The sequence below is a fragment of the Eutrema salsugineum genome, unplaced genomic scaffold (assembly GCF_000478725.1).
Source record: "Eutrema salsugineum unplaced genomic scaffold, Eutsalg1_0 scaffold_3, whole genome shotgun sequence".
NCBI lineage: Eukaryota > Viridiplantae > Streptophyta > Magnoliopsida > Brassicales > Brassicaceae > Eutrema > Eutrema salsugineum.
The window spans coordinates 1,446,357-1,459,483 of record NW_006256756.1 but is presented as its reverse complement, the minus strand read 5'-3'; the positions used below and the strand labels follow the sequence as shown (position 1 = coordinate 1,459,483).

At 35.1% G+C, this 13,127-nt stretch overlaps 2 protein-coding genes and 1 pseudogene across 2 annotated transcripts; all 3 read right to left on the bottom strand.

Annotated features, from left to right (window-relative positions):
* Positions 1-315: 315 nt before the first annotated feature.
* Positions 316-1,560, bottom strand: LOC18015305 (ubiquitin domain-containing protein 7SL RNA2). The gene has a single exon (XM_006396459.2). It carries the CDS (start codon positions 1,558-1,560, stop codon positions 316-318), a length of 1,245 nt encoding a protein of 414 aa, XP_006396522.2.
* Positions 1,561-2,382: 822 nt separating this feature from the next.
* LOC18015304 lies at positions 2,383-3,106 on the bottom strand (annotated as a pseudogene).
* Positions 3,107-3,641: 535 nt separating this feature from the next.
* Positions 3,642-8,122, bottom strand: LOC18015277. The gene is made up of 6 exons (XM_006396457.2): positions 7,398-8,122; positions 5,305-5,447; positions 4,960-5,197; positions 4,753-4,868; positions 4,497-4,651; positions 3,642-4,407 (listed from the first exon to the last, which is right to left on the bottom strand). Exons 1-6 carry the CDS (start codon positions 7,948-7,950, stop codon positions 3,897-3,899), a joined length of 1,716 nt encoding a protein of 571 aa, XP_006396520.1. The 5' UTR covers positions 7,951-8,122; the 3' UTR covers positions 3,642-3,896.
* Positions 8,123-13,127: the final 5,005 nt, after the last annotated feature.

Genomic DNA, 13,127 nt, shown 5'->3' with positions numbered 1-13,127 from the left:
TGACGCAAATCATTTCATCTTTATACTCTTGATCCTCATATAATGCCATTCAAAAAATGTCACTGTGGAAACACACAGGTTAAAGAGTGAAGCTTGATCAACTTTTTTTTGCACAGGAGGTGATTATACAACAACGAGTTTCTCTTCTTTCAGCTCATATCGGTAATTACATATGTCTTAGTCATATTTGCAGAAAACTGTGAAACGAAAAAAGCGAACTTTGGAGGACCCAAAAAAAAGAAAGAGAATAACTTTGAAGAAAGTCTGAGAAGAAGCTATAAGGAAAGAGGAGACTGAACACAGAGCTAAGCTCCATTAGCGACCCACCATACGAATTCTTCTGTCATCTGGACGGTCGTCGTTGGTAACATGTCCTGGAAAAATCTCGATTGAATCACCGTGAGCAACACCGTTTGAGCGGAATGACTTATCATCTTCCAACACTACCTGGTTGTGTATAAAGAAATACCCTTCTTCAGGCAGATTCAACTGAAACCTCTGTTGATTCCTCTCCAGCACTTTCCTCAGTACTTCAACTTTCGCACTCGCGTTCACCTCCACCGTAAACTTCCTCACAGGTTTATCCTCAGGGGAATATGGAAATATCACTACACTCAGCTTCTGCGGCGGTTTTCTTGCGCTCCTCCTCACATTCACAGGCGAATCTGGAATGTTAATGACCTCTTTGGTCGATTTCTCATTGCTCTCTTGAGTGTTGTTGATCCTCTCTTCTGTTGAGTTTGACGGTAGTGGAGATTGCTCCGTTTGAAACACTTGACTACTCTTGTCTTTAATCATCTCTTCCGTTGTATCTGCAGGGCTGTAACTTTGGATGTTAGTGAAATGTTCGGTTGATAAAGGCTGATCCTCACCGAACATGAGGTCTCCAAATGAGTTTCGCAGAGGAGATGGCTCCCTTTGATTATTGCTCTTGTCTCTCCCCGACAAATCTTGAAAGTTGCTCGTCATCTCTCCGGTTATGAAAGGCTGATCCTCACTCAACATGAGTTCTGTAAATGAGTTTGGCAGAGGAGATGTCTCAAACCTTTGATTGCTGGACTTTGACGACGATACTTGAGATTTCTCAGGCCAATCTTGATTCAAAAAACCATCAGTTTCTTTTGACGTTGCTGGAGAATGCAGAACTTGATCCTTTCTGCTCTCGGCCATCATCGTCACACTCGAATCTTGATTCTTTTCGTGAAGCCAATCTTCAAAAGACGTTGAATCTTGATTCTTTTCGTGAAGCCAATCTTCAAAAGACGCTGACGGAACTGGAGATGGCTCTGCTTGCTGAAGAACTTGGCTGTTGTTGTGATCATCAGGGATGACGAGTAAGAGTTGGAGACGAGATTTGTCGACGATATTGTATACTTTGGCTAAAAAATCGTCGTGAGTAAGAAACTCGCCTTGGAAGACAAGGTTTTGGTAGGAGACAGGGATCCTTTGAGATTTCTCGATCTTCCTTTTGATATCTAACACTGTATCAAAGTAACCCAATTCAATTGAGAACGTTACGCCAGTACTAGTGTCGACGAACACTTCCATAAATGTATCCATGGTGTCTCAAGATCAACAGAGAGTCAGACTGATGAAGAAGAAAGAAAAAGAGAGAGAGCGAGAGAGAGAGGGAAGGTGATGTATCCGTAATCTCGTTTAAATCCACGTACAAAATGGGTTTTTGGTTTGGGCCTGCCCTAATATTTACCTTATTGTTACGTGTCTCTTAAGTTAATGAAAGCCTCTTCGAAGAAGAACAAACTCGTTTGAAAACGCAGCGTAATAAATAATAGATCCGACCCATTTACCCGAAAAAGTTGACCCGCCTCTGTTCGTCCCCAAGTAGTGAATTGATTCAGAAGTCTCTAGCTTGATTCATCTTTCTGAACAGACGATATGGTGATTCTTCGTCGTTTCTTTTCGATTAGGTTTTTAATGGGAACTTGTTATTGAAGTTTCCAGTTTTGCCATTTTTCTTAGGTTGTTCTGCCTCGTTTGATAGAGAAACATTGATCTACTGTTGATTAAAACCAGAAGTTTCTCGTTGAATCCGATGTTGAGAGGACTAATTTGAAGAAATACACACCAATATAAGCCATCGTTATTAAGATTCAGCTTCCATTAGGGTTTTTTTTTTCTTCTTTCATCTGAGTGATTTACAGTACAATTGAGTACATAGATGCCCAAAATGTGTTTGGAAGTGTGTTCACTTGACATAAACAAAGTTTTTTTTCCTTTTTAGTGTCAACAAAGATTGATATCTACTTAAAAACATATGCTCTTTCTCCCTTAGATTAAGGGCTTGTTTATTAGGTTTGAACAATGTATTGAAATACAATTAGGTCGATAATATATTCTTCAATATAAAAACACTGTTGCATGTTAAGAGCCACCGGAAACACTTCCATTGAAAATCTCAATAGTATCGCCGTGATCAACACGGTGCCACCGGAATGACCGGTCATCATCCATTACATTCTGTTTGTATATAAAGAAATAACCTTCTTGAGGCAGACTTACCTGAAACCTCTGTTGAATCTTAGCCAGCTCTTTCCTCAGCTCTCCAACGTTATCACTCGCGTTCACTTCCACAGGAATCTTCCTTGTCCCGCATTTCGGGAGCACCATTACTCTCAGCTTCTTTGGATTGTTGTTGTTGTTGTTGCTCACAGCCATCGTCACAGTCGAATCTCTATGACCGGTGATGATCTGTTCTGTTGTGTTTTGCGGTGGAGATTGTTGCTCTGTTTTGAACACTTGGTTGATGCGGTTTTGGTCGTTATTGTCACCGGGAGAAGAGATGAAGAGCTGGAGACGAGAGTTGTGGAGAATCTGACATTGTTCGATGTCAAGATCGTCTTGAAGAACATTGCCTTGGAAGAAAAGGGTTTGTTTGGACACAGGGATACGTTGATACTTCTCGATCTTCTGTTTGATCTCTAGAACCGTATCAAAGTAACCCACTTCAATGGAGAACGTTGAGCCTCTCTGAGTCTCGAAGATCACATCCATATGTAGATCAATGGTGGAGACTGATGTAGAGTGGAGAGATGAGAGAGAGAAAATGATGTCAACTTTGGAGTTTTTGTAACCAAAGTTTCCTCATAATGCGTTAACTAATGACCTATTTCCACGGATTCTTGATTTTTTTATTTTAAATTCTCTCTGTTTTATTTTCTTCCTTCTCAAATTTGCTATTTTTGAAAGACATTTATCTAATCCTTCTTTGTCAACGACTCAATAAAAGAAAAGTATTATTTTTTCCAATTCTTGAAAAAACAAATGCAACCAATTGTGTACTGGTTCTGGATAAATGGAGATATGTATGAACTTTCAATTTTTGAAACTCTCAATTCAAGTGAGTCTTCTTGGTTTTGAAATTTATGTACTGTGCAAATTTGACTCCATCTGCGGTTTGAAAATAACTATATAGAGCCTTATATTTCCAATAAAAATTTGCCTAAAGAGTAAAGACTTGAAGCACATCACAACTTTACATTTTGGTTAGGGAATTGTATTGTCAATAATCTACCTAAGTAATGATGTTTTCATTTTCATCGATCACATTGTAATCAGTAATCGCCACAACGAAAACAACTAAAGACAGAGAAATCACCTAAAAGCTTAATGTACATTTGAACTTTGAAGTGATGTTCTTATATCCTTTTTGTGTAAATAGCAATATAAGGTAATATTTTGAAGATATACTGATAATAAAATCGTACACAAGAACGAAAAAAAATGCAACACATGCCTCTGGGGATTTAACAGACTTCATTCTATCTATAAACCCTGAGTTAACCTAAACTGAATTTGCAGAAAAAAAGACAGGAACAAAAGAGAAGAAACAGAGCATTGCTTAGACAAGGACCAGATCAAAGGGGCTTGGCTCAGGCTCAGGCTCCACCTACACTGACCACAGGCTCAGAGGTGGAATCTCCAGCTGGAGAAGTAGCAGGAGGAGGAAGAGGAAGCAATCGCTTCTTCTGCGCGCGTGGAGGCAAATGCTTCACATGTTTTCTTGAGCTAACTGATGAGGTCCATGGTAAGAAAACACCAGTACCACCACCGGTTCCCATCACACCCGGGCTCGATAGTACCATCGGTTGAACCGGTGGTGGTGCCATCATGACCATTGGAGGACGAAGCACTCCAAGTTTTGGCATCATGTCAATGGAATGATCAAAGCCATTGAGGTATGGAGTTGGTGTCATTTGGTAGTGACACGGTGGTGGTTGTTGCCACATTGTCATTACACCGTCGTGGTGAGGACTGTTGAGTTGTGAATGGTTATGGTTGGTTTCAGGTCGTACACGAAAGAATGTGATGCTGACTCTTTTGGTGTTTGATGGACACATTACATGCCTTGCCATGTCTGCACTGTTCCCTCTCATCACCAACAGAGATCTATACAATGATCAGACCCGAGCTATGTTAATGGAAGAAATAGACATTTTTCTTAGAGTTAAAGGAAGATGTTATCCATGCTTTTGTACCCTTGTTTGAGAGAAAGCGTTAATGGTCCTCTGAAGTTGCCTTCGTTGTCACTAGAGAGAATGCGTCCAAATGCCATTGTTGATTCAGAGAGGACAAGAGTGGAGATTGGTTGTTCTAGATGAGGTGGTTTGAGGAAAGGCTGTGAGTATTCACCCTGAGACAAAGCGCGGTTCCTAAACGTCAAAATCAAAGCGAGAAGAAGGAAGAACATGATTGTAATCCATGGAGATATTATATATATATATATATATATACCTCTTCAAAGAAGTTGATGACGCAGCCGTTTGGTCTCTTGTATTCTGGGACGAGTCTCCATGTGACAAAGTGATGAATGACACTCTCAAGAAGTGGTGGAATCGGCTCGATGTTAACTGCAAACGAACACAAGTCTCCCGGTCAAGCCAACCACTTGCATCAAACCATTTAGACTGATGAGTCCTGCGGATCAGAGCGATTCCTTACCAGAGTCGTTGCTGTCGTTGGAGTTTTCATCCTTAGCATGGCCAAAGATCGGGACACCAAGCTGAATCAGCTCTCTCTTGTTCCCTTTTATCTGTTTGTTAAACAGGATAAAGCTATCACCTGCAAGCTTCCCGTTTTGGCCAGCTTCTCGGAGTTGTGCCACAAGGTCTATCAGTTTGGATAACTCATCTTCTTTAAGTAACTCTTCATACAGCTTTAGTCCTTTCACAACATTCACCTATCATCATCACAAAGATTGATTTAACAACAGTCATATGCATATGTGTCCCTCAAAAGAAGTCATCAAAGGAGGAGAATAGAAATTCGGAACTGCACACTACTCACAGTGTGGCCTTTCACTTGCTCTTTGGCTTGGAAACCTTTGATAGGCTTGATCTCACATGAACGTGCATCGCAATCTTCATGGTTCTGGCAAATAATCTGTGCAGTATCCGCAGCAACAGTTTGTTGAACATCTTGATGAGAACCTATGAAACCAAATTAAACCAAAGTGTTTTGTTCATACTAAATACACACCGCGTATTAGTTGCATATATATTGTCTTTTTACGCAATTAACAAATGTGATCTTTGTCTTTAGTTAGAAAACCATCTACTAGAGTAGTAAAGCCAGTTTCTAGTTTTTTCTCCAACGCAAGAATCATCTCATGGACCATTCTAAGAACTAATAGTTTTCCTTGTAAAATGTATCAGAGAAAGTCAGCGCAGAGATTCAATGTAGAAGACAAAAAAGGAGTAATAGTTGGCTTAGTAAGTAGACCATCGACTAGAGTAAAGACAATTTCTTTTTTTGTTTTCTCCAATTTCATGGACCATTCTAATCAAGAACTTAAAGTTTCCTTAGAGAAAGTCAGAGATTTCAATGCAGATCTGACTCTGAATCCCAATGTAGAAGAAAGACAAGACTATACAGAGTCTATGCCTTCGTGCACGTGTCTCATTTTATGATGTATCTAAAACTTCGACTTTCAACACGAGTGAATAAATACATACACACATCACGAAAAACACTCTCTAGACTGGTAAACAATCTTTCAAAAAAAAAAAAAATGCTGCTGACTTTTTCAATGGCCGTGAACAAAAAGCAAAAAGCTAAGAAAGCTAAAATGATAAAAAAGAAGAAAGTGCTCGTGAGTCGTGAGGGATTCGAACATTCGGGAGAAGAAAGAAAAATAAAAGAAGGGCGGCACGGAAAATCGTGGTCCCCACGATTGATGACGACCTAATAGTGATTAAAATCCAACGGCTGCTAAAAGAACTCACCATTCAAAACGAGAAAAAAAGAAAGAAATAAAATCATCACACGCGAATCAATGTGGAGATTGATACCTTTGATGCGTTTTACAGTTACATCAACTAAGGCACAAGACTACAAAAATATGTTGCTACTAACACACACACGCTACATTGAGAAATGGAATCCTAATCTTTAAAAACGAAACGACTACGTTTTCTGCCCTTTAGCTTATGGAGTCAGAGAGACTTTATAGTTTATAGATTATGCTTTTTCAATACAGTTACTTACCGCAGATTCGTCCTTTTGTACGATTCTCATCAAAGTTTGTGTTAATTTTGTTTTCTCATTTGTAATATCCCTATACTAAACTAATGTCCTCATTGTACTCCATAATCTAGAAATTAATTTACGTATTAAGCTAAAAAAAAATCTAGGTCAAGAAAATTGTTAAAAATTGTTCATCGCCAGGTTTATAAGACGACAAGCAAATGCGTTAAACGTAAATATTTTTTTGATTAAAGCACTACTCTGTTTACTTTCAATTTAAAAATACTTTTGTATTAAAAACAGAACGTTGAACAGAAAAAAAATAAGATTTTTTTCTTTACGGAGAATCTGGTTATTTTTGGTAAAATTGTTTCTAAAATCGGATCCATGGCATTAATGATGCAATAAAATTGATTTTAAAAATATTATGAATTAGGAATCAAAAAGTCAAAATCGTTTTAGAATACATATCGGATCCAGAGGAGGGAAACACGTACTTGAAAATTGAAACTTGAATTAGTCTGATTAATATTTCTTTTCTTACTTATTCAATCTTTTTTTCTCTTAAACAAAGTAATACTTATATATTTCTCTATTTCAAAAAAGGGGAAATAATTATTTTTAAACCTATACCAACAATTTTAATGGAGTTTTTTTTCTCGTCACCAACCACAAGAAGACTAGTTTACGGTGTACAGAGAATCAAATGACCAAACTTCAAAGAATATGCTATTTAGCAATCATAATGAAAAAAAAAAAAAAAACAGAATTCAGATTCAGATTTGAGTTTACGAAAACCGATCATTGTAATAATTATATAGAAATTCTTGGATCCATGAAATATTAAAAACTTTGAAAAGATTCTTTTTCGAACGACTTTTGAAAATTTGTGAAAAAAGGAAAGTTTTACTTACCTGAATCAGTGATATCACTACTGGGAGAATCGTCTTCCACTTCTTCTACATCTCCGTTTAGCTCGTTTTCCGTTAATTTCTCGCCGTTAAAACAAGCTTTCTTCACCACCTCCTCCGCCTCTGTTTTCATCTCTTTCAGATCCTCCGCCTCTGTTTTCCTTTCAATCAGATCCTCCGCCTTCTTAGCCGCCACTTTCTGCAGCTCGATCGCCACCTCAGCGATTGAATGGTACTTCTGCATCTGGAGAACTGGGATCCAATTCAGACGCCGGCGATGGATCGCGGCGAAAACAGCGTCGTATTCCGATCCAGAAACCGCCTCGTCTCCGGTTTTCCGAAGGTGCGCGCACATCGCGTCGATTATCGCGTTCGCTGCCGCGAACTCGCCTCTGAACCACGAGATTAACGCATCCTTCCCCAGTCCTTCAGAAACCACAGCTCCCGGCGGAAGCTGAACCGGAACAGCCACCGGTTTCGCCGCCGTCGCGTAGGCAGGGGAAAAAGCAGAGACTGATCGATCTGTCTGGTGTGCTGGCGCTGCCGCTATCGTCATCAGCGAAAAAACTCCGACGAAGAAATCAGATATTTGGTTAAATTGTCTCTCTCTCTCACTCGCACTCGGGATCGACTTTCCGATCACTCGGCGGCGAAAACAGAAGAAAACAAAATTGGGTTAGAAATGTGGGCCGGGTCGATTTGGTTTGGGTCGGGTCGGGTCGCTGCACATGAAGTATAATGGAGAAGGTTTTTAGGAGTAGGATCGCTTCAATATATATTGGAGCAGTCGGGAAAGGGATCCGTACAGGTAGGGAGAGACTTATGGTGATGACGTGGCAGTCTATCAAGGCTGACGTGGCCAAATTTCTGGCCCTTTGCCCCGTTTTTTTTTATTCCACCGAGATTAAATAAAATGTGGACGTAAAGTTAATTTTACGTAAATCTGTTAAAATTATATGTACTGTTAAAACACTTAAAATTATACTACTCCGCACATTTTATTTACAGTACATGCAAACACTAAAATCAACTTTACGTCCACAATCTGTAAAAAGATCAACTATAGTCTATAGGTCGAACGCAACAACATGATGTAAAACACTAATTCAGTGGTCTCAATTAGCATTCACAAATAATTGGTTTTTATATATGTTTACAAAAATTTTAGTTTTTGAAATGATTAATTTAAATCGTATGTATTAACCTGTTATTTTGTAATTTTTATTTTTTGAATTGTTAATAGTAATAATATTTTACAATTTAACCAATCGGAGCTAAAACTTAAATACAAGTCTCAAATTTGTTCAACCAAAAAAAAAATCTCAAACGCTTTTGCATACACTTAAAATTTCTCACAAATACATTAGTATGTTTAATGGTTGTTCCTAAATCAATGTGATTTAACTAAAAAGATCGAGCTGGGCAAACAAGGATATTATATTCACTTCTTTTAAAAGAGTCATGTGTTTTTTAAGTTCTTTCAAAAGTTGTGACATGGTCTTACCTTTTTAGGTTGATGTTAGTGCACAAATAGTGTTCATTGGGAGAGAAAGAGGCAAGAATAACAAAAGGACGGTGAAGAACAAAAGAAAAAGAGTTATATTGCCTTGTTACACAAATGACCTCCAATTATGTATCTTTTCTGAATCGTAAAGGTCTAACAGTATTTTTATTTTTTATTTCTATTACTGGAAGGTTGTGTATACCAAATTTCATTTTTTGAACTACTATAACCAAAAAATCATAGTACTGTACCAACAAAAATCTGAACTATAAAAAAACACATTTTTCAAATTTTCATTTAAGCTATTAATTACAATGGTTAATTATGAAAAAATTGCAGTATTTAATGATTCCCTGCTTAAGAAACGAAAGATTGCAGAATTTAATGATTTATGGTTAATGTTCCGTGTTATGTGTTTTTTAACTTTACACCAAACGAACTCATGAGTCATGATGTCAAATGTCCATGTCCATGAGGCCCGTGGAAGATGATCTAAGAGATGACGTATAAAATAATATTAATCAAACTGATTTTTATATACATACAAGGTGTAAATTCGTCTAAGACCTTCTACTATTGTCGCTGTTCTCATTTGACTTCTTCCTTTGTTTATATAGTTTAATTTTTATAAGGTCCCCTCGACGTGATTAATTATAAGTTTATAACATCAAACATCACATACTGGTTTTTAAAACATTTGTGACTAAAGATTTGTCATCTCTTAATACTCAATATGATATTATCATGTCGTAAGATAGTATAGATTATTATTATTCTAGCCTGATCGAGTTAAGTAGAGATTGCATAGTACTTTTAATTCACATAAGTGTAGTTAATTCAGTTAATTAATATTTTCTCTCTAAGTTTAAGAAATCATAATTTGGGTCGTTGCATTATCATCAATGGTTAATTCCAAATTAGCCCGATTACAAACAAAAAGTCTAAAACTTTCTAATTAGGATTTACAATTGTGAGATATATACATATATGAATCTTAATGGTTATGTCAATAAAGTCTAACATTGGAATGCAACATTGGTCTCTATACACTAGTTTTACTTAAAATTAAATGTTGAAAGTTTGTTGAATTCGATGGTGTTTGACAAAAGTGAAAGTTGAATTTTATAATAAGACTAATAATAACATACCCATAAGGAGCAAAAGGTTATGTAGCCATGTCAATAAGAAAGGTTAGAAGTATTGAATGATGGCTTAGAACGAACAAAATGTAAAACTATGGGACCCTAATGAAAAAAGTCCACAAATTGGTGGGGTGAGGTGAAAATTGGGCCTACGTCTTCCAGATTTGTGGGTCGCAGGAACATCTCCACCCTCTAACATTCAGAAGATTCCCTTTTCCACTACCTATGGCACAAACTAAAAAGAGGCATGGGAATAACTACGAACCCTTGGGCACATACTCAAAAGAGGCATGGGTTTAACTAGGAACCCTTACAGACCCTAAAAGCGTTGCTCCTCATTTTATTCATAAGAAATCTCCTTATCATGATATATTTACTATTAGTATTTTTTGTACATGTGTCCCTTATATATATATATTCTACGTATTATTTTATCTATCTTCCCATCATATTACAATATTAGTTGTTGCCATGCAATACTTTTTTTTCCATGCGTTACTAGTTTGTGTACCTTAATACAATGGAATTGCCGACCAAAAAAATATATTTGCGTACCAAAATACGGTTGTGATTGATGCTCAAGAACATCATAAATTGATCGTTTTTATTATTCATACATAATAGGTTAAATTATTTATATATTTATTAACAAAGTAATCGTTTATAAGTCTGATTAATCCAAAGGTACACATCTAATTACTATGTTTTCTTATTAATTAACTAGTGTTATATATACATATCTAAATTCACTTTTCCATAGGGATTAAAGTAACTTTTTCTAAGAGAATACTGTTACATGTGTTGGACCCTAAAGAAGTTTTTCTTCTTACTTTAGAACGGGTTTTAATTAGCTATCTAAATGAAGTTATGTTAAAAAAAAAGGTTATCTAATTGAAGTAAGTCTTTGAGTTGCCTTTTCCCCCATTTATATATTGTTATTTAGATACATATATAAATAATGAAGTTACTTTGTCGAATATGTCGATATCGCATTATTCGTGTAGATAGATAGAGATACCCTCCTTCCATGTGAGAAAATGGTCCAACCAAGTAAAAGCTAGCTTATAAATTTGTTTATTATGAGCCTTTATATACAACACAATAATTAATGAAATCATTAAGTTTTGATTGGCGTAAAGCTTATAATTGTTCATGGAATATATGAGCCAGGCTCTACAAGAAGAAGGGTAGAATAGTTTCTCTCTTTTTGTAAAATGGCTAAGAATAATTTATCTCGACAATGAGGAACAAAAAAGATGACTTTATATAGAAATATTAAAATAAATTAATCTTTTTGACAGCATATAAATATATATATATATAGAAATCTTTTTGACTATATATATATATATATATATATTTAATATTTGACATACTGACGTTTGTAGTGCAACACTGAAAATATCTTTGGTTAGTAAAATAATTTTCGATCTCGCTAATATGGAACCTTTTTGTAAACCTTAGGTGTAATTTTATCTATAGCAACCTTCGGTGCAATGAGTTCAATCATGTATTTAATTTTTGTATATTATAGAACAGTTAATAGTTCATGTATTTTGTTTTAGTTTTGACCAAAAGTTAGTTAGATAATATTTCTTGTATTACGGCTCTATATATAAATAAATATACGTGTTAATGGATTCTGCAGAACCCAGTTTAACCATACACATATAGTTTAACGATATTAATGGATAATCATCCAAAACTCAGCTTTTAGTGTCTAAGCTTAAGTTATAACAAACTTAATTAAAGACGATGAGACATTAGCGATATATGATAAAAACAATTAAAGTTGAAAAAGTTATATTCTATTTACCTTTGCCGTTAAAAGGTACGATAAGTAGAAAAAATATGCTCTTCTCTTCAGAGCCTCAAAGCCTTGAGAAGATTCTTAGATATCTTACATGTCAAAGTAGTAAAGAGATAGTTGGTAACACATTCCCATGTGGTCCGGAAAACAAAAGTTCCCTTTACTTTTTTGGAATATTAATCAGCAAATTGGTGTAGCATTCTATGTTGCATACGTACAACATATAAATATCTATAATCATTTACTTTGAAAAAAGATTCTAGTAAAAGATGAATGTATATTGAGTCCATTGGTTGGTCTAGTGATCTTAAACTCTATGATGTGATGTTTCTTATTATTGCTCTAATATTGTAATAATTAAAAACAAAACATTGTAATGGTTAACATTCTAACTCTGGATTATGTATGTTCATAAACTGAGTTAGAAAAAACTAGCTAGCATTCATATAACATCACGATATAAATTAATCATCTATTTCCAACTTACTACATATTTTGGTCTACTTTAGAGGAACTATTGTATTCCTATTGTAGAGGTATATGGGGTTTAACAAAAAATTATAATTAATCATAACAGAAAGATGTTGGTCTTATCAATATTTATTGCTCTGAATAATTTGTTTAAGTAAAGAAATAGTAAATTAAATTCGTTGAAGTTGTTCAATATTGACGTTTATGTAGTCGATTTTGGATGTTTAGGACACATATATTGAACTGAATTTTTGGAGTGATTTAAGTTTGGTAAAATTTTATGATTTTGATGATTTTTGGTGAATTTTTTTTTATGATTTGGTTTTTATGAAATTTTATAATTTTGATGACTTGGGTTAAATTTTGATGATTTGTATTTTTAACTAAAAAAACTTCTTTAAAATTGTTTGAATCAATAAAGTTAATACTTAAAACATTTTCAATAACAATAAATGTTAAGCGATATTTATAAATTTTATATCCAATAATAGTGGATTTTAATAGACTTTTTAAAATGTATGAATAACATTAGATTTGTCATTTTAATTTAAAATCACTCCAAATATTCATTTCAATACACTTTCCAAATTTTAATTCAGTACAATATATTTTTTTGGCAAAATAAAACCATTTTTATTAATAAAATGGATTTTATTTTTGGATGCTATTTTTTAAAAAAATTTGTGAAAATTTCTCTAAATAAAAATTACATGTACTTTTTATACGGAGTCCTTTTATACATAGTTTTGTATGATATATTTTGTTTTGTTTAAGGACTCCATATAAAAAGGTTTGTGTTATGACTT